The following is a 20503-nucleotide window of genomic DNA, read 5'->3' on the forward strand; positions in this document are numbered from 1 at the left end:
GTGTAGCTAGAGCATTAGTGTTAAGCAGGGAAAATTAATCTCTGGTCCCAGCATGCTGGATAATGGGTAACACAAATCTCATGTTTGCAGCTGGAGGAAGGAGCTGATGCTCAGACCCGTGAGTGCTGGGCAGCATGGAGCCAGTCCAGGGCAGGCTGTGCTTGCTATGTGCCCCCCAGGCTTGGAGTGAGCAGGGATGCTCTGCGATGGAGCCCCAGTGCTGGCATGAGCACTTCCCTACCTAAAAAACAGCATCAGGCCCTGAGGCCAGGAATAAACCCTCCCCTCCCCAGCAGGGAAGAAGGGAGCCTCCATTGGGATGTGTCCATGGCATCCCTAGAAGCTACCATGGGAAAGGGACAAAATGGTAGCAAAGCCACTGGGGATCATTTGAAGTCCTCTGGCATCAGCTCCAGCATGAGAAAAAACAATGGACAGGCTGTTCATACTTCAATCATTTTTTTCCTTTTGAGTTCAGCCTCTTGGGGTCCCTTCCCAAAATCCCTACTGACACAAAACAAAATCTCACTGAAAAGACTGAAAACTACTGCAGGCTTCCCCAAGGGAAACCATTCCCCTCTTCTGCCAGACCCTTTGGTTTCAGGTCCTGAACCTGGTGCTTCTCCCATCACATCATAAGAATTCCTCCAAATCCCTTTGGCTGGGGATGTAACCAGAGCAAGGTGTGCAACCTGTCCTCAGCCACAAGTGCAGGGCTCTTAGCTGCACGGGCAGCTGGAGCAGGAGCAGAGCACGCAGGGAGGAAGCATAGCAGCAGCAGCACTGAAGCACGCACCACACACCTGACCTGGCAAGAAACCAGTACAGCCGGGGGGTCACTGGGAGGTTCTCAAATGATTTATTGCAAAGGGTTTCTGCAGGTGACACAGAAAAAGCAGCACGGTCCTCCGCCAGGAGGCCGCTCTACTCCTCGCCCTCCTCTTCATCCTCGTAGGAGTCCAGGCCCACCTCCTCGTAATCCTTCTCCAGGGCGGCCATGTCCTCCCGCGCCTCGGAGAACTCCCCCTCCTCCATGCCCTCGCCCACGTACCAGTGCACGAAGGCGCGCTTGGCGTACATCAGGTCGAACTTGTGGTCCAGGCGCGCCCAGGCCTCGGCGATGGCCGTGGTGTTGCTCAGCATGCAGACGGCGCGCTGCACCTTGGCCAGGTCTCCCCCCGGCACCACCGTGGGCGGCTGGTAGTTGATGCCCACCTTGAAACCAGTTGGGCACCAGTCCACAAACTGGATGCTGCGCTTGGTCTTGATGGTGGCGATGGCGGCGTTGACGTCCTTGGGCACCACGTCCCCGCGGTACAGCAGGCAGCACGCCATGTACTTGCCGTGCCGAGGGTCGCACTTCACCATCTGGTTGGCCGGCTCAAAGCACGAGTTGGTGATCTCGGCCACCGACAGCTGCTCATGATAAGCCCTCTCGGCTGAAACAACCGGGGCGTAGGTAGCCAGGGGGAAGTGGATGCGAGGGTAGGGCACCAGGTTGGTCTGGAACTCAGTGAGGTCAACATTGAGTGCCCCATCGAACCTCAGAGAGGCAGTGATGGAGGAGACAACCTGACTGATGAGGCGGTTGAGGTTGGTGTAGGTTGGGCGCTCGATGTCCAGGTTCCTGCGGCAGATGTCGTAGATGGCCTCGTTGTCCACCATGAAGGCACAGTCCGAGTGCTCCAAGGTGCTATGTGTGGTGAGGATGGAGTTGTAGGGCTCCACCACGGCAGTGGAGACCTGTGGGGCTGGGTAGATGGAGAACTCAAGCTTGGACTTCTTGCCATAGTCAACGGAGAGTCGTTCCATCAGCAGGGAGGTAAATCCTGAGCCAGTGCCACCTCCAAAACTGCGGAACACAAGGAAGCCTTGGAGACCCGTGCACTGGTCAGCCTGCAGAGAGAGAGAGATAGGTACTTGAGAGTCCTCTGCACTCTGACAATTGCTGGAGGAAAGTTTTAGAGCTTTTCTGGAGCAGCTGCAAACCGCTCCCTGTGCACAGCAGGCTCGTTTCTTGTTCCCACCTCATGCACCATGCTGCAACTCAGTGCATGGGCACACATCCCCCATTGTGGTTACCCACCAGCTTCCGGATCCTGTCCAGCACTTGGTCGATGATCTCCTTGCCAATAGTGTAGTGCCCACGGGCATAGTTGTTGGCAGCATCTTCCTTGCCAGTGATCATCTGCTCAGGGTGGAAGAGTTGCCTGTAGACCCCTCCTCGAATCTCATCTAGGAGAGGTGAGCACAACATCAGCCATGACTGGCCATGGGGAGAGGTTTTAGAAGGCCCTGGGTTACTCTGTAGTTAGAGTGAGTGTGCAGAATGTGCCTGCAAGCAGCACCCCATGCTGTACCCCGTGCCATGCACCCCGAGCTCAGCACTCACCGATCACAGTGGGCTCCAGGTCCACAAAGATGGCCCGCGGGACGTGCTTCCCGGCACCGGTCTCACAGAAGAAGGTGGTGAAAGAGTCATCCCCTCCACCGATGGTCTTGTCGCTGGGCATCTGCCCGTCAGGCTGGATGCCATGCTCCAGGCAGTACAGCTCCCAGCAGGTGTTGCCCATCTGGACGCCGGCCTGGCCGACGTGGACGGAGATGCACTCACGCTGCGGAGGGGGAGGCAGGATCAGAGCTCAGTGGGGACCACAGGTGTAGCACATTCCCTGCTTTGCCACAGCCAACAACCCTGGGAGCATCTCCTTCATTTCACGAACGCACACAGTTGGAAGGCTGAGCCCCACAGCAGCTGGCATGGCCCCTGTCCATCTGCTACTTTCAGAGCAGGGCTGTGATGGCAGAGCAGTGCCCATGCCCTGGAAACTGTGGATGTGACGGCATTGAGAACAAGAGCCTGCCTAGGGACTAGTTTGCAGCACTGAATGGTTACCATGCTCGGAGGCTCCACTTCCCTAAATTAGCTCTGGAGTGGGAGGCATTCGCTGCACGCTGCAGCTGAACCAAAGGCTGATGATGCAAGAGAGTCCCCCAGCAACGGGCTGAGATCCTTCCTGCAGCCTCCCTCCCTCCAGGTGAGACACCCCACAGGCTGCAGCCCTTCTGACAAGCACCAAAATAACTCTGCCTTGGTCCTGCTGTTGCCAAGACGGGGATGTGTCATCGGGCAGAACATCCAAACCCAACCGGATTTCCAGCGCTCCGTGCCCCGCTGTGAGTCAGCGGGCAGGAAGGCGGTGGGGCCATTTTGTGCACTGGGTGCAGCACCGATAGCCACAAGAGCGGAGAACCCAGAGTGCTCTCAGCGCCACTCACAGGCAGAGGGGACAGGGATAGAGAAACAAGCCCTTGGCAGCTTTAGAGAGATGGACTTCTGGCTCTCACCATCTTTCCCAAAGCTGAGGAGCAAGGAGCAAAGTGACACTCTCTCATCCTCCCCCCCCCGCCCCCAGCAGCTCCATCAGCTTTCGTAACACGAAAGCCAGCGGTGAGCCCTAGGAAACTCCGCAGCAGAAGCACGCAGCCACCACCTCTGCTGCTATCAGAGCCTCGGGACGGCCACGGGAAGTACGGTGCTTCTGCGGGCGTTCTGTGGCCGTTAAAGGGTGCAGAAGGAGGAGCAGGGACGGGTTCAGCCTTAACGCAGTTTTCCCTGCGTCGATGCCCCCCTGCTTAGGGCACAGCAAACACAGCAGCCTGGTAAAGGCTGCAGCCCGGCACGGACAGGGAGCACACCGCGTGCGGGACCCCGGCTGCACGGACACCGCCCCGGTAGTCGCACCCGCCCCGGGGGGCCCCTCCCGTGTTGTCCGGGGGCCCGGAGGGGGGGGTCCGGCCGGGCACTCACCATGCTGCCGCTGTCGCACACCTCCTCTGCCCGAACCTCCGCAGCTCCGCTCGGCCGGCTCGGCCCCGCTGCTGCCTTATACCGGGGGAGGCACCCCCGCTCCGAGGCGGGCGGCCCCGCCCATTCAATTTGCATAAATTTGCATAGATCCGCATATATTTTGCGTGCGTTTGTTCAGATGAAGTTTTGCCTCGAAGGGGGCTCATTGGCTCTTTGCTGTGACTTCACCGATGCTTGGTCCATCCTAAAACACCCTGCGGCACCCACTGTGATGCGGAGCCAGCCCTGCCTCTGCCCCAGCCTCTGACCTAATGAGTTTTCATTGAAAGGTGCTGTCATCCCTCAGCTTGCTCTGAAAGCTGAACATAAATGACCTTCTCACAATGGCCCTTCTTTGTCCCTGAGTCACCTGGCCAGTGTCACCTTCACTAAAGGCAGTGGTACTGCTATGAAGGCTGTGCCAGAGCCTATCAGCATACCCAGAGCCCTCTGAGTTGCCTGGGCTAAATGAGCAAGGTGGGGCTCACTGAGCCAGTGGGAAAAGCTGCTGCTTCTACAGTGCAGCACATCCCCAGGTTGGGTGTGCTGCTGGACCACAGGGTGCCGTGATGGCTGTGTGACTCCAGAAATGCCTACATGACCCATGCTATAAATGTCCTTTGAGTGACCTCAGAGATCTGCAGATAGCACAGCCCATGCTGATGCACGCAGTTTGTGAGTGGGAGGCAGGCTGGGAGCACTGAGGCATCAAAAATTGAGCCTTGTAAGCTAATTTGTGTGAAACAGAGTGGTGGGATCCACTTTCCCCATGAAAATCTTTGCAGAGGTGCTGGCTGAAATACCTCCCAGATGCCAAGGGGTTGGTGCTGGGTGTCTCCTGTCTCCGTGCTGCCTTGTGCCAATCAATTCTGGGGCGTTTATAGCATGAGCAGTCTGCAGTGCAGGTTGGAGCATGAGCAGCAGAGCCAGGCAGCGAGCAGTGCCCCCGACTTTGCAGGATTTGTACGACAAGTTGCTGGCACCTCAAGGTGTGAAAGGATGTACAGCTTCTCCAGGAGGCGCCTGTGTCTGTTTGTACACCATTCTGCTAGAGACCTGTGGTGAAAAACTGAACTGTTGATGGAAGAAAGAGTACAACAGGTTGGAGACAGCACAGATGACAGAGCCCTGTGTACCGTGGGGATGCAGGGAGCAAAATGCTGCTCTGCCTGCTCCCCGCCCTCCTCCTGTAGTAGTGTCCTGGTGCTGGCTGTGCCCCTGCTCTGTGAGTTCTCTGCGCTGGAGCCGAGCTGAAGCCGTGTAATTGCTGGTTCAGATGAAATGAAGAGAATTGTGAAATGCCTGCTGCGTGCGGAACAATGAGGGTAATTCCAGACCTCGCTCCAGCCCTAAGCCCTGACTCACCGGGCAGGGAGGCGCTCCCAGGGATGAAGCTGTGCTCATCTCCAACGTGCCGGGCTACCAGGGGCGAGTCGGGACCGGCCCTCGGTGAGCAGCCGCCCTGGCTCAGGGGCCGGCAGGTGTCACCTCCCTTCTTCATTCACACCCTGAGAAAAGTGGCTGCACACCCACGGCGGTGAACAGACCGCGTCTGGCTGATGGTGATGACTTCATGTCGGGGCTCTGGGGTGAGGCAGCTGCCCCCAGGCAGCCGGCAGATGAACTGTGCCCACACTCCTGGTACTGGTGCCACTGAATTCTGATGGGCAGGTGATGATAGAGCTCATGGGAGGCTCTGGGGACAGGCTTTGGACCCGCAGCTGAATGCCCATTCCCAGGCCTGCAGGCCTTCCTGTGCCACAAGTGGTCGGGGGTTGCAACAGCGCTGCGGCCAGTTCTGATGCAATACTGAGGAGTGTGCCGGCGTGGGACAGCAGCGATGGGGCAAGAGTCAGAGCCGACTTCCCCATCCCCAGCAGCACAGCCCTGCACGTTCATCTGCTCCCCCGGTTTTGGGGAGAACCAGAGCCCTCGATGACTTGGCAGGTGTGTGTGAGGGCGATGTGCACGTGCAAGGGGGTTTGGAGAGACGTCAGGGGGCTGTGCGTAGTGCCAGCGGCTCGTCGGACAGAGGAACCAGCCTGGAGTCACGGGGCATTGCTGCAGCATTGTTAAAAGCGGAAAGGCGGTGCTGGTGGCTGGCCAAGTGCCGGTGGATTTCAGAGGGAAACAGTTACCGGGGAGGGAGATGCGGAGATGCCCGTCACCCGCCGGGGTGCCGGGGGCCCCGGACTCCTAAGGCACCTGGGCTCAGCGCTTTACGGGGCTGCCCCTTCCTCCACATTCCCAAATAAACTTGTAGCAATTTGTTGCTACAAAGCGCCCTTTGCGTCGGGCGGATCTAAAACATCCCCGCTCGTTAACAGTCCCGTCCAGCCTCCGCTGCTGGGTCCGAAGCAGAGCAGGGACCGGCCCCGCGTCGGGCACCGCTCTGCAGCGGCCGCGGTGCGCCGCAGCACCGGTTGCCGCGGACCTCCCGATGCGCGGGGCGGCCGGGTTGAAAACGCCCGTCGCCGTGCGGAGGGCTTCCCCGGCCCGGGGCTCCCCCTGGTGCCCGCGGCGGCGCGGTGCACGGGCCGTCCCCCGGCCGCAGGAAGAGCGACACCCGGCGCCCGCGTCCCGTCCCCCCCTCCCCCCCGCGGGAGCAGCAAAGCGCTGAGTCACCCCAGCTGTCCCCGCTGCCGTCGCCGCTCCGCATCGCGGCCTTTCCAGCAGGGCCGGGCAGCGCAGCTGACCGGGCGCGGAGCCACGGGCCGGCCCTCCGCGCGCCGCGCGCCGCAGCCCGGCCCCGGCCCCGCCGCGCTCTCCGCCACCCGGCCCCGAAACGGCCCGGCTCGTGACGTCACAGCGTAGCGGCGCCGCGATTGGCCGCGGCCGACGCCCGTCACCCCGCGGATCCCGCCTCCAGGCCCCGCGGCGGCCCGGGCTGGGGGACGCGGCTCGCCGGCCCGGTGCGGGCGGGGTGGGCTCGGCTGCGGCTGCGGCTGCCAGGTGGGCGCGGGGCGCGCGGGGCGGACCGGGGCGCGCGGGGCGATCGCGGGGCCGGGCCCCTTCCGCGAAGCGGCGTCCCGCCGCGTCCCCCTCCCGGCGGCCCGGTCCCGGCGGCGGGGGGGAGCTGCGGAAACTTCCAGCAGCCGCGCGGGCGCCGGAGCGCCGTATCGACGTCCCGGCGCGGGTCAGGGCGAGCCGCGGCCTCCGGTGCCGTCATCGGATGCGGCCCGGGCCGCGGGTCGGGGCCGCGGTGCGTGACGGCAGCGCCGGCCCCGAGCCGCTAATCCGCTAAGGCCGAGCGGGCGCTAAGCGCCTTATCGCGGGGCCGCGGCACTCGCGGGGCGGCTGCGGCTCGGGAGGGCTGCGCTGCGGGACCGGCGGCACCCGGCGGGGCACGGCCGAGCGCAGAGGTAACGCGGAGCGCCCGCGGAGCCGGCAGCGGGATGCTGCCCGCCGGTCTGGGTGCCGGGCAGGTCTGAGCGGCCGCGGGGGGAGCGATGGGCTCAGCGCGGCGCTGCTTCGCATCCCGTGCCGCCTGACACCGCCGTTCCTCCTCCAGCGACCCCGCGGGACGGCCGCGCGTCATGGTGGACTACTACGAAGCGCTGGGTGTGAGCCGCAACGCCACCGCAGACGACATCAAAAAGGCGTAAGTCGGTGCCCGCCGGCCGAGCCTCGGAGGGCGCGGGGGTGGCCGAGGATGGCGGGCGGGACCGGCTTCGGGAGCCGCGCCGCGACCCGGAGCGCCGACCCGGGTCGAGCAGGGAGCGGGAGGGAAGCGGTTGTGCGGCCGTGTGGCTGCGCGCCGGGCGGTGGCACGGCTCGCAGAGCCCGGGCGTGACCCCGACACTGCCGTGGCTGGGTGCCAGGTGTCCTGCGGCCAGCACAGCCCGGCACGGCCCCGGGATCTGTTAGTCCCTGGTGGCGGGAGCGCTGCCCAGGCCAGTGTGTGCCACGGATCTACTTGTCCTGCCTCGAGGGGGGAGCAGGGCTGGGGTGCATCTAAGGGAGGATCTGTAAGCAGGAGGACAGGAGTAGAAATGAGCTGCAGAGGCAGGGAAAGGAGTTCTTTTGCCCATTTGGTGGCCAGAGCTGCCAGACTGCATGCGAGGCGCTGCTGTGCGTGTGGGCATTGGTGTGCTGGTGGCAGTGCTGGCTGGCTTGTATTTCGGGGCTGGGAGCTCAGAGCTGCTGCCACCATGGCCAGAGCTGTGAGTGCTCAGTGAGGCTTGGCTGGCTGCGGTGCACCCATCATTGAATGTCCCTCTGTGCAGGTACAGGAAGGCAGCACTGAAATGGCACCCGGACAAAAACCCAGACAACAAGGAATACGCCGAGCAGAAGTTCAAGGAAATCGCTGAGGCCTATGAAGTGCTGTCAGACAGTAAGAGGCCACGGTGCTGTGTCACGGGAACCCCCCACCCTTGGGGCCGCTGACCCTGACACCCTCTCTTCTTCTTCCAGAGCAGAAGCGCGATGTCTATGACCGCTATGGCAAAGAGGGCCTCATGGGGGCAGGTGAGTGGGCGAACTGGGGCTATGGGATGGGGGGTCAGTGTGGCTCTGGGTACAACCTTGTGTGGAGACCCAGCTGTGGGGCTGCACACACTGGAACTCCTGCCCCCTCTCAACCCTGTGTCTCTTTCCTCCAGCAGGGCCGGGGGGCTCCAGAGCCGATGCTGGGGCTCCTGAATTCACCTTCACCTTCCGCAGCGCTCACGATGTTTTCCGGGAGTTCTTTGGTGGGCGAGATCCCTTTGCTGACTTCTTTGGTGCGTGTGGGGTGGGAGGGGGCCAGAGGCCAGTTATGGGGCACCGTTAGCCTGCTCAGGGGTTGATGCTGATGGGGGCTGCCTGCTTTTCCAGATGAGATGCTGCCCTTCTCTGAGTTGCGGGGAGCTGGCCCCCGGCACCACGGAGGGGGACACTTCTTCTCCAGCTTCCCCGGATCCTCAGGTAGGGAATATGGAGTACCTGGGCTTAGCATCCACGGCCCAGCATGGCACAGAGCCCTGGGCTCATCCCTGCCACCCTCCCATCCCACATGCCCGTGCCTCCCAGGTGCTTCTTTATTGTTCCCTCCTCCAGATTTCTTCGCCTCGTCCTTCAGCTCAGGGGCCGACGCAGGGCTGGGATTCCGCTCCGTCTCCACCTCCACCACCTTTGTTAATGGTCGACGTATCACCACAAAGCGGTGAGGACCTCTGCATCGGCTTGGGCTGCTTCTACCACAGTGCCTGGCTGTAGGCTAACATCTGCCTGTCTTTCTGCCCACCCGTTTGCCTACAGGATTATTGAGAACGGGCGGGAGCGGGTGGAAGTGGAGGAGGATGGGGAGCTGAAGTCGATCCACATCGATGGTGAGAAGCGGTGCCACCAAGCCATGCCATCTCCAGCATCCTCCCCTTTGGGGACCTCCTTGGTGGGAGCCGTGGGGGCTACCTCAGGCTTGGTTTTGGGGTTGGACACATGGAACCCTGTGCAACCTTTGTAGAACAGACACATAGACCCAGCTGGGCACCCAGCTCTGCATTATGCTGCACTGAGCAGGAGGGGGCACCAAGGCTGGGGGGGCTAGGATTCCTTGCCATTGACTCTGCTCTCTCTGCAGGTGTCCCCGACGACATGGCACTGGGGCTGGAGCTGAGCCGGCGGGAGCAGCAAGCCTTCCCCAGCCCACGCCCCCCTTCATCCCCACCACCTGCCCCACAGCGGCCTCCGAGCTCCTCGCCCATCTGCCTCTACACGGACAGCGAGGATGAGGACGAGGACTTGCAGCTGGCCATGGCCTACAGCCTCTCTGAGATGGAGGCCGCGGGGCACCACCAAGCAGGTGGGCACGGCCCCAGCGCCCCCCCGGCTCCAGGGGGCAGCCCTGGCCTCCGTGCCACCAGCGCAGCCCACGGGCCTCGGGAGGGGCCAGAGCGGGAGTCCCCCAGGGCTGGCAGCCCCACAACACCAGGGCGTAAACCTGCCTCTAAGGCGAAGCAGTGGCACTGCCGCCTGCTGTGAACATGGGGTTAAGGGGCTGTGCCCCCCAGGGGAAGGGCCCTCTGTAGGGCATTGCGAAGAGAATGATGTGCCAGAGCTGCAGCAAGGACCCATGATGTGGTGGCTGCCTGTGGCTTAGCTGTTTCCCACAGCAATGGAAGGGGGGTCAGTCCTGCCCTGCTTCCCTGCTCCTCCAAAGGTGGAGGGTGGCTGGGGGGAGCCCTGGTGCTGGGGGGGAGGGGGAGGAGGGGCAGCCAAGATTAGCCTGGTTGCTAAAAGAAAGGCCCTTGGTGGGGCTCTATAGGATGGGCAGCTCTGTGCCCAGAATTTGTGGAACGAGGGCAGGGGAGTTCCCCTCTCTCTGTCTTCTCCACATCCATGCAGAGGTTTTGGCCTCTCAGACTTGGAGGGTGTGGGGTGCTCCTCCTTGCAAGGAGAGGCGCGCGGACATTGCTTGGTGCCTTGTGTCTAGTGTCTAGCCTTTGCTCCTGCCTTTACCTCCTCCATCCCTCATGCTGCAGAACCCTGCCTGCTCTCTCCCACTCCTTGCACACCCCACAGGGGCACTTGCCTTGGCTGGGGGCATGATCCCCCTTGTTTCCCTTGGCTGTCACCCCCTTCCCGTGCAGAAGATGGGTGCAGCTCTGCTGTACAGTGCCTTGGCTTTCCTCCCAGGACCTTCCTCTTTCCTACATCCCAGCTGGCTGCCACGCTCTCCCAGCACCAGGTTTCACCAGTCATGTTGTGTCCCCCCCTCCGCTTGTCTCCCCAGGTGTGTTCTGAGGCTGCTGCGCCCAGGGACCGTGCACACCCGCTCGCCCACGGAGGCACAGAGGACTCCGCTTTGTCCCTGCACGGCCACCCCCTGCCACCTCCTTCCCCTAGCACCCTCCAGCTCCATGGGATATAGTGGGGGTGGGGGGAAGGGTGGGGGGGATGGATAGCGCGTGTGGCCAAGCAAGACCCATAGGATTAGAAAGGTGGACCCTGAGCATGCCCCATGCACCACATGCTGGGTGCTGGGGAGGGGGTGATGAGAGGGGGCTGGAGCAGGGATTGCTGTAGCTTAGCCTGAGCTGGCTGCTGGGGGGGGTGCAGGTCTTGCTCCCCTGAGGTGAGGTTCAGGGGCACAGGGGGCTGTGGCAGGCAGTGAGGAGCAGCCAGCCAGGACAAAGGTAATGGTGCCAGCCTCTGCCTCCATCCCCTCACCCACAGCCCCCCCCAAACCCCATCTGCCTACAGCAGTCAATAAACCTGTTTGCAGGAGCTGCCGCATGTAGGGTGTCTTTGGGATGGGGGCAGCCCCAAAAAGAGATGTGGGATCCCCCTGCCTGGGCTCTGCTGTGCTCCTTCTGCTTCCCCCAAGGCTCCACGGGATGCTGCCACCACCACGTCCCCCTTCCCGTGGACACAGAGAGAGGCCAGGCCCAGCTGCAGCTGCACAAACATGACACGAGAACTTTATTCACATCAAGATACAAAATTATATTTCTCTAGAAATTTCTCTTCTGCTTGAGTGACAAGGTGGGGGGGTGACACAGAGGAGACAGGGCAGGGCCAGGACCCCGCCCACTCCTGTCCCCGCTTGGGCACAGGGACAGGGGTGGGAGAGCGGCCGGGGGATCCCCACGGCCACTCTCCCAGCATCACTGCCCTCCCCCTCCGCCGCAGGGGACAAGAGCCCGCGCTCCACTGCAGTAGCGGGAGCAAAGGGGCTGCACGCCACGGGGCACGCAAAGGGCTGAGCCCTGCAGCCCAAGGAGAAGGGTGGGAAAAAAACAGAGCCAGCAGCACAGACAGCATTTACAGGGCCAGGAGCGCGCTCGAAGCCAGAGGGCGGGGGGACGGCAGGGAAACGAGAGGGAAGGGCGGGGGATCCTCGCCATCACTGCGGCAGAGCCTTCAGGATGGCGTTCACCTCCTCAGCCACGGCGGTCAGAGCGAACTCAAACTGGTCCTGGGGGAGCGAAACGGGGTGAGGCTGGAGCAGCTCCTGCTCGGGGAGGGGGCAGCAGGGCCAGCCAGCTGGGGGTACCTTGGTCTGCACCATGCCGGGCCGCTGGTCTCGGATGTGCTCCAGCGTCGCAGCGATGTCGATCTCCTTCACACCTAGGGCGGGGACACGAGGAAGGTGAGGGCCGAGCCCACCGCCGCATTCCCTGCGCGCGTGGTGCACGCCGTACCTTTGGCCATGCGGTTCAGGACCATGTCGACGAGGATGTAGGTCCCGGTCCTGCCTGCGCCGTCACTGGAAGACGCAGAGAAGCGTGACGGGGGTGCCGGCCCGGCCCTCGCCTCACAGCCCCCACCCGCGACCCCCCCGCTGCGGTACCTGCAGTGCACAATGATAGGGCAGGAGCGGCCCCGGTAGCACTTGTTCACCTTCCTGCAAGGACAAGAGGCACCGGGTCAGCGCCTGCTTGGGTCTGGCTGCGCTGGGAGGGGGCACCGGGGTCCGGTGCGGGGCTCCTGCCGCCTGCCAGCGTGGGCCGGGAGCGGGAGCCCCCGGGGGAGCGGCGCTGGCGGGGATGGCTGCGGTCCGGCCCCGGCTGGGCTCCCGGCACGCTCCGTGCGGCAGGCACGGCTGCCAACGATCACTTTTGTGACTATGCAACTGGAGCCAGATTACTAGCTGCAAATCACAAAAATGACGCCGGCAGCTGCGAGACGGGGACAGAGACAGAGCGCAGGAGCGGGGCGGATAGGAGGCCCGCCACCAGGGCCACCGCCGGCTCCCACCCCCCAAGTCGAGCCGTGCCCGGCCCGCTCAGAGCCCGCTGTGCCCCCTCCCGGGCTGGCACCCACCTGCGGAAGTCGAGGAGGGGCCGGGTGGTGGCGGGGATGCCCTCGGCCGGCCAGCTGAGGAAGTGGAACTGCGTCAGGGTGCGGGTCTCCTGAGACTGCACGTTCTTCAGGTAGAAGCTGCGCACCAGGAAGTCCTCGCACCAGATGTGCTCCGACACCAGGTTCACCTGCCCGGAGAAGGGTCGGCCCGCGGTGTCAGCACCGAGCAGCGGACCCTGCGCGGCCCCGCTGGAGCGGGGCGATGCTCGCGGTGCCACCGGCACAGGGGCTGCGGGGTGCTCCCTGTTGCCAGCCCACACTCGCCTCGTAGATGTGGTACAGCGAGGAGCCTTCGTCCGGCCAGTAGCGGTCGCACTGCTTGACGCTGTCCTCAGCCAGCGGGCTCAACATGACGATGACGGTGCAGCCGTGCTCCCACACCATCTGCACGCCAAACACCACCGCTGTCACTGCTGGGTGACAACCCAGGTGCGGTGGCCGAGCTGCCGTGACCCCTCTGGACCACAGCGAGCGTCACCGGGATGCAGGAGCTCCAGAGCTGCACGGGGCACGCCCCCGTCCCCAGATGCTGGCACAGCTGGGTGACGCTCACCTGCCAGAAGTCAGCAATGGTGTGGGACAATGGCCCCTGCGTGGCGATGTAAGCCGGCATCCGCGGGTCGTGCTCGATCTGGAGGGGGGAAGGGAGCGTCACGCTGCGTGTCATTGGGTCAGGGAGTGTGTGACAGCAGAAGGAACAGGGGATGGTCTGGGGGCAGTGGAGCTGAAAGGGAGCTCCTGCTGTCCCTGGAGCCAGGGGGGACCCCAGCGATCACTCACAATCGGGCTTGCATTGATGAAGTCGCTGCGGGACGGGTTGCTCTCAGCTTTCAGCTTGATCCTCACATGGTCATCTGGAGAAGAGGAGCGCAGGGGAGGCAGTGAACACCATACCACACCTCCAACATCCCCGTGCCCTGCACCACAGCCCTGGGATGCTCACAGGGCACGTAGTCTGGGTTGCGATTCTTCTTCAGATTGGCTTCGCTTTGGGCAACAGAGCAGATGCTGGGCTCAGCCTGGTAGGCACAGAGCGCCTGCCACTCCTTGGCCAGCCGATCCCTGTTGCGGAGGTGGTCCTCCATGTACGCCTGGGATGCAGAGAGGGGGGTCAGCCCGGCACTAGGGGGAACCTTGGGGGCCACAGCCTGCTAGGGGGGCTCACCAAGATCATGTGCCCAGTGGAGATGTCCATGTTGGACTGGACAGGCTCCTCGCACCAGGACGGCGTGCTGCTGTGTGAGCTGGGACTGGGCTGTGGGGCATCGCTGAACTGTGACGAGACGCTGCTCACTCGCGACGTATCTGCTGGTGCTGCAGGGGCCTCGGCACGGCCAAAGAGCGACTTGGTGGCCATGTGCTGGCGGCACAGCTCCTGGGGACAGTGACCAGAGCCCCAGTCCTCAGCCACAGGGCCCCCCCTGTACCCACAGCCGTGCGGATGCAGCATCCCGCATCCCTACCTGGTACTCCAAGGTGGTGTCGGCGGCCCCCTCGGGCCCCAGGGCGGCCAGGCGCTCCTTCTCCCTCTGCTTGGCGTGCTGCCGGAGGCAGAAGGCTGCAGCGGCTGCAATGGAGACACCAGCCACGCAGGCCAGAGCGATGAAGGTGAGCAGCACCGAGTGGAAGCCGTCCCCAAAGTGAGAGGGGCGTGGGTACACAGCCGCCTCGTTCCGCTGCAGGCAGAGCCAAGCAAGGGTTAGAGTGGGGCATCTGACGAGGAGGGGTGCAGGGACAGAACCCATCCCACACTGCGTTTGAGGATGTGGGGGCTAAAGCAGACGGAGGATGCTTGGAGCTGTGTCGCTCCTCAGTTCAGTGGGGGCAGAGCTGGTGTCCCTGCAAGGGGCACTTGTGCCTGCACTTAGCACAGCTCACAGCCCTGACCCCCAGGGGTGCGGGAGGTGCACAGCTTGGACAAGCCCAAGCAGCAGCCACCTGCTGCTCCCAGCACCAGGGACTGCCTCCCAGCCCTGCCAGGCTGCAGGGCAGGTGGGGGCCCTCAGAGCCTGGGCTCAGTGAGCTCCTGTCTGACCCAACCCAAGACCTTGAATCCCAGACCTTCCTCAGCCTTTCAGCCCCCATGCTGGGACAGGAGGGTGCTGAGTCCTCGCTGGATGAGACCGAGACCCCCAAGGCCGATCCCTCCAGGGTCCTTTCGCAGAGCCAGGGGTGGGCAGTATGCTAGGGCAGCCCCACCACCAAATACTCTGCATCCAATGAGATGCTAAAGCCCTACATTACCTCACTGCCTCGGCTTCCCATTGGCCATGGGCCTGATGAGGTTACCGAGGGAACGCTGCGTCATCGTTATCATCATCATCATCATCATTGCCTACGCTGCCTGGGGATGTCCCTGCTGTCTGCCCCCATTGCTGGGGCAGTGCCAGGCCCAGCGCTTGCTGTCCCCTGCCCTTGGGGGTGTTCAGCACAAGGAGCTCACCCCTCAGTGCAAACAACTCCCTTTCGGGGGTCCTGCTCATTAGAGAAGCACTCATTAGGGCTGCAGATTCCCTCCCTCCTGGCTCCTGCCACTTGTCACATCAAAAGGCACTGCCATCGTGACACTGTGCATGGGTCTGATGGAGATCAGTTGCCTTGGTGGCCTTCCCCCTTCCGGTGTCCCCAGGGCAGGAGCAGTAGAATATGGACCATAGCCCAGAGGTTTGCTGTGCCCTTCCCCAGCTGCTAACATAGGCTCCATTTCTATCTCTGTCCCCCATGGGATGGCTCCTGTGGCCCACAGGAGCAGGGGAGGGAGGCTATCTCCCAGCAGATGGCTGCTGCTCCATCCTGCCTCCAGCTGCCACGCTGCTCCCTGCAGGGATGATGGCATTTTCCCTGCCTAGTCCCCAGGGTGCTTAGCACAGGGCTGGCGTGCCCAGGCCACGAATAGAGACTGGAGGGAAGTGAGGCTGGGGATGAGCCAAGTCCTGGATGGAGGGGGCATCCTCCCAGAATGCCTTCAGACCCCGTGGGTTTGTGTTTTACTAAGAGATAAGTGCCCCAAACCCACAGGCAGCATCCTGCTGCGGGGTGTGACCAGAATGCTCCAAACGTAAAGCCCCCATCAGAGCCTTATGTGGGGCCATCAGTGGCCCCAGAACCACCTGCAGACCCCGCAGCTCCCAGTTCCCTGCAGCCCCATCCCAGCCTTAAGTCCCCATGCTATGGTCTTACCTCTCCCACTCCCGTCTGCACAATCTTCAGGCCCAGCTCAGCCTCCAGCTCTGCCTTCATTTGCTCTGCAGACAGGGACAGACAGTCAGGGGGTGCTTTCCCTTGGCCAAGAAAACTCCAGGAGTCCAATAACACCCCACCATGCCCCAGGTCCCCAGCTCAGCCAGCAGCACTGGGATGCATGGTGGGAGCCCTCTCCCCTCCTGACGCCCACACCCCCTCTCAGCCCCTGGAGAAGAGGGGAAAACAGATGTGTGTAGAAGGAGGGGTCCCCAGCCTGAGCACTCACCAGCCCGGCTGGCCACATCTGCCAGCGAGAGGTTCTGGGCGTTGTGCCGCACACGGAAGGTGAGCGCGGGCCCCACGACACTGGGGGGGACACAGGGTGAGAGCAGGGCACAGAGCCCATCCTATCCCATCCCCAGGCAGCACCGTGTTGCCCTCACCTGATGTTGATGAAGCTGGTGGTGGAGAGGTGCACACGCTTGGCCAGGAGCTCCAGCAGCCGCACGCCAGCAGCCAGCCCCAGCGGCCTGCGGGAACAAGGTGGGGTGAGGGGGGCACGCGGCTCCAGTGCTGGGGATGGGGTCTGTGCAGTGCCCTGGCCCACTCTCACTTCTGGTCCGTGATGATGTAGCCATACTCATCGGGTGGCCGTGTGCCCCGCTGCGTCCCACCACCGTCCTTCACCTCTGTGTAGCTCTTCTTCTCCACCGCCATCGTCTTGTCCCCTCCATGCCCCATCTGTGGCTGGGCTTGGGGGGCTGGTGAGGTGGCTGCCCGGCCCCCCAGCCCCTGTGCTGGGGCACTGCTGGCTGTGACCCTGGGAGATGGCACCGTGGAGGAGGGTGGCACTGGCTCCTCTCCATGCTGCATGTCCCCCTCTGACACCTATAGATGGGAGACAGGAAGGTGCTGGGACCCCCGAGGAGTCCCCTAGGGAGGCTATACCCTCCTCCCACACACACACACACACACAACCCACCTGTGGCCCAGCAGCTCCCTGCTGAGCACTGAGCTGCTTTGCTGTGGGTGCTTCAGGGCTGGCAGCACCTGGGAAAGAGAAGGATGGGGATCCCAAAGGAAGGCAAGCACCCCACACCCAGCACTGTTGGACCCTGTATTCCACTCACTGGAGCTCTGCAGCAGCTGCAGAAGGGCAGAGAGACTGCTGAGCTGCTGGGGACTGAGCTCAGGCAGCCCCAGCCCGTAGCTAGCCAGCAGGGAGGCCAGTCTCTTCAGGGAGGCATCTGCAAGGGAATGTGGCATTTGGTGAGAGCTCTGCACCCACGTAGGGCTGTGGGATTTCAGGGATGGAGGGCAAATGGGACGGAGAGCCCCAAGCTCAAGGGATGCATACCTGTCTGTGCAGGGGATGGCCGGGCAGCCACAGCTGATGCCTGATCCTGCTGCCCCACATCCCTGTAGTCACCTGGGAGCCGCACACTATGCAGGGGTCTGGTGGCCAGGTCCATGCGAGCAGCTTTCTCCCTGGGCAGTGCAAGCAGGCCCAGATCCTGGAAGAGGTGCCCACCTTCTGCCCCCGGCTGCCCGCTGTAAGAGGGCATGGGGCCAGCCCCATACAGGCCGCGGACCAGCAGTGAGGCAGCATCAGGGCCCTGCCTGGCCGAGCCACCTGGGAGCTGGTGTGTGGTATCCTGGTAGCCAAACTGCAACCAAACCACAGCCTCGGGTCAGCACCCACTGTACATCCCAACACAGGGAGAAGGGGTTGTGACAGGATCCTCGCCCTGCCACATACCTTGTGGTAGGAGTAGGGATGCAGCAGAGCCTCCTCGTAGCCCAGTTGGGGTGGTGGGGGCAGCAGCAGGTGTTCCAGGTAGCGCTGAGCCAGGCCTGAGGGCAGCAGCTGTGGGGGCTGCCCCAAATGCTGGGTTGCAGGCAGGCTGGGGGCCATGGGCAGTGAGGTGCGCCGGGGGGAGCTGCGCACAGGCAGGGACCTTGGGACAAACAGCGAGGGATGGCAGTTGGGTACAGCTCTCCAGCCCTGCTTTGTCCCCCATTCCACCCTGCCCTACCTGTCCCTGGGTGAGGGCTCCAGTGAGGATGGTGGGCGGAGGCGGGGGATGCGCTCCATCTCCTGTGAGATTACGTACTGTGTGATGCCATCCTGCCACGAGAGCCCTGCGGTGGAGGGAGGCCATGAGATGTTGGGGGGGGGGCTACCCTGTGCTCGAGGTCACCCCTGTTCCTCCCAGAGCCAGATGAATCCCTCCTCGCCTCAGTGCAGTTCCCAACCAGTGGGACCTCAAACGTCCCTGCTCCCCATGGTGCCTCTGTGTGATGCTGCCCAACCCATGGTTATGCCTCCCCAGCCCTTACCTTGTGCCATGAGGTGCCGCAGGACATCCTGTAGGCGCTGCAGCACAGGGGAGGTGACCTGAAAGTGGGGCCTGTCCTGCACCGAGCCCACCTGACACTGCCCGAACAGCCCATCTGCAAGAGAGCAGGGTGGTGGGGAGGAGGGATGAACACAGCTGAGGTGGAACAGCCCCACCTGCATTCTTCCCTGCTGCCCCCCACAAAGCACCACCTCAGATAGAGCAGGACCAGGGCTCTTCTGTAGGCACTCACCCTGCACACACACCTCCTGCGGGGAGCACAACCTCCGGTCAAACAGACAGCCTGGGGCAGACAGACAGACAGACAGAGCACAGTCAGCAAGGGAGGCTCAGAGGGGTTTGCTCATCACTAGCAGGGCAGCCACCTGCTTGGGGACCCTACTCTGCAGCGAAGTGCCAGGGGGGTGCAGCGTGGTGGCAGTGCGGAACCCCACAGCAGGGCCTCAGTGCAGCCTTCCTCATCCCCAGACCTGAGCAGCAGGCCCTGAGCACAGCCCGTTCCTGGTTCTGGGAAGGGGGGAGCCTGGAGCTTTGTGGGGTGCTGGCAGTGGGGTAGGGAGAGCTAGGGGAGCAGCGAGCAGCGGGATCGTCTCTCACCCTCCTACATGTGGCACTACCAGACGAGGGCACGGCCCTGCACCTTGCAGCATGGGGGGACCCGCTCTCCCAGCACGGGGGGCCCCAAGGCACACACGCAGCGGTGTGATGAGGTCCCCACTCCTTTTTGGGGGGCAGCATCCCCCTTCCTCCCCCCGCATCTCGGTCCAAGACCGTCAGCAGCGAGACGGCAGCAAGCGATGACTCAGCCCCGGATGGCGAGGAAGGAACGAGAAAACAACCGGGGGGAGGGGAGGGAGGGGCCCGCTGAGCCCGCGCCGGGGCAAGTGGGGAGGGGGTCCCCAAAACGCGGGTACCCGCAGGCTGCTCCCTGCCAGCTCCCCAGGGTGGGAGCGGAAGGAGGCGCGGAGCGCAGGGAAGCGCGGGTGGCGCTGGGGGGCCTCCGGGCCGCGGGCTCCGGGACCGGGCGGCGGGCCGGGCGCTGTCCGTGGTGCTGAACAGACGGAGCCGCGTCCCGCCAGGCAGTCCCGCTCCTCGCCGGGGGAGGAAACCTGGGCCGGGCAGGGCTCGGCCGCAGCCGCTCCCGGGGATGGCAGGACTGCGAGGGGAGCGGGTGACGGTCTTCCCCTCCTCAGCAGGGTGACTGCAGGGGTCCGCTGCCCGGGAACGAATGGACGGAGAGGCACATGCCCACCGGCAGTGAGTCAGCGGCCGCGGGGCCCGTGCGGGGGGCCGCAGCCCTGCTGCCGGTAAGGGCCCCCAGTACCCCCAGGGCTCCGGGAAGGGAGATGTGGGCAGAGCTGGAGCGTTCAGAGAGCATACCGGCTCGCTCCGGGTCCCGGGCCGCACCTGCCGGCGGAGGGCGGCTAAAGGGCAGCGGGGTCCCGCAAGAAGCCACCGCGCGGTGACGCTGCCCCAGTCCCCATTCTCGCGGCTGTACCCCAGAGCCGGGCCCCGCAGCGCCCGCCAGGCTAGGTGTCCGGAAGAGCATTGCCCCGCTCCCGTTCCGTCCTGCCGGGCGCTGCAACTCCGCAGTTAGCGGAACGCCCGGGGGCATCCCCTTCACGAGCTCAGCAGCCCGGGCAGAGGCGCCCCCGGTGCGGGTGACGCACGACGCCGTTCTCCCGTTACCGGTGCCGGGCCCGCCGCGTCGTGACGGCACCACAGCACCCATCCCCCCGCCCTACGGCATCCCGCCGCCCCACCCGATAGCCTCGGGAACGCCGGCCGGGCGGTGCCACCGCCCCTCCCGCAGCCCCACTCTCACCGTGCGCGGCGGTGGCGCCTCCGACCCGCAGCAGCCCGCGGCCGGCCACGAGGAGGAGGCAGAGGAGCGCCCGGAGCAGCCGCCGCCCCATGCTCCGCTCACGGCCGCACCATGGCGCACCCACCGGCCGCGCCCCCGCTGCCGCCAACCCGCGCCCCGCCGCGCCGCGCCGCGCGCCCCGCCCACCGCCGCCGCCCCTCCAATAGCGCCCGCCCCGCCGCCGCCGCGCCACGCCCACTTCGCACAGCAGCCAATTGGAGGCCGCAACTTATTTCCCCCCGTTTTATGCTGACGCCCCCCTCCGGTAGAACGAGGCCAATGACGTCGCGTTCCGGGGAGAGACGGCCGAGCAACGCGCCAATCACGGCCTCCCCCGAGACAAACTCCGCCCTTAGGGGGGTGTGTCGTCGCGCAGGCACGCAGCCGCCAATCAACGGCCGTCCCTTGCCCGCCCTGCGGCCCGACTGGCTCCTGCCTGGGCCTCGCCCCTGCACCCTA

The 20503-nt window shown here is 64.1% G+C and overlaps 3 protein-coding genes across 4 annotated transcripts; 1 reads left to right on the forward strand and 2 right to left on the reverse strand.

The window, feature by feature from the left end:
* Positions 1-824: 824 nt before the first annotated feature.
* On the reverse strand, positions 825-4133 carry LOC116232958 (tubulin alpha-4A chain). Its single transcript, XM_031599607.2, has 4 exons — positions 3812-4133; positions 2393-2615; positions 2087-2235; positions 825-1896 (listed from the first exon to the last, which is right to left on the reverse strand). Exons 1-4 carry the CDS (start codon positions 3944-3946, stop codon positions 925-927), a joined length of 1479 nt encoding a protein of 492 aa, XP_031455467.1. The 5' UTR covers positions 3947-4133; the 3' UTR covers positions 825-924.
* A 2526-nt stretch (positions 4134-6659) lies between these two features.
* DNAJB2 (DnaJ heat shock protein family (Hsp40) member B2) lies at positions 6660-11059 on the forward strand. 2 transcript variants are annotated; one of them, XM_031599596.2, is made up of 10 exons: positions 6685-6802; positions 7362-7451; positions 8077-8186; positions 8267-8320; positions 8455-8574; positions 8669-8758; positions 8891-8996; positions 9092-9162; positions 9414-9635; positions 10566-11059. In XM_031599596.2, exons 2-10 carry the CDS (start codon positions 7387-7389, stop codon positions 10574-10576), a joined length of 849 nt encoding a protein of 282 aa, XP_031455456.1. In that variant the 5' UTR covers positions 6685-6802; positions 7362-7386; the 3' UTR covers positions 10577-11059. The 2 variants fall into 2 exon arrangements, with proteins under 2 accessions (XP_089999946.1, XP_031455456.1); XM_090143820.1 differs by having other exon boundaries at positions 6660-6802; positions 8458-8574; positions 9414-11059.
* A 132-nt stretch (positions 11060-11191) lies between these two features.
* PTPRN (protein tyrosine phosphatase receptor type N) lies at positions 11192-20163 on the reverse strand. The gene is made up of 23 exons (XM_031599598.2): positions 20006-20163; positions 18413-18463; positions 18161-18274; positions 17857-17962; positions 17580-17778; positions 17178-17487; positions 16951-17067; positions 16803-16870; positions 16434-16708; positions 16264-16350; positions 16107-16186; positions 15818-15882; positions 14101-14313; positions 13803-14012; positions 13581-13728; positions 13418-13491; positions 13191-13268; positions 12902-13021; positions 12599-12765; positions 12126-12179; positions 11977-12041; positions 11829-11902; positions 11192-11750 (listed from the first exon to the last, which is right to left on the reverse strand). The coding sequence occupies exons 1-23, from the start codon at positions 20094-20096 to the stop codon at positions 11679-11681; spliced, it is 2838 nt and encodes a 945-aa protein (XP_031455458.1). The 5' UTR covers positions 20097-20163; the 3' UTR covers positions 11192-11678.
* Between the last annotated feature and the right edge of the window lie 340 nt (positions 20164-20503).

This window comes from Phasianus colchicus, chromosome 7 (genome assembly GCF_987193195.1).
Source record: "Phasianus colchicus chromosome 7, bPhaCol1.hap1.1, whole genome shotgun sequence".
Classification (NCBI taxonomy): domain Eukaryota; kingdom Metazoa; phylum Chordata; class Aves; order Galliformes; family Phasianidae; genus Phasianus; species Phasianus colchicus.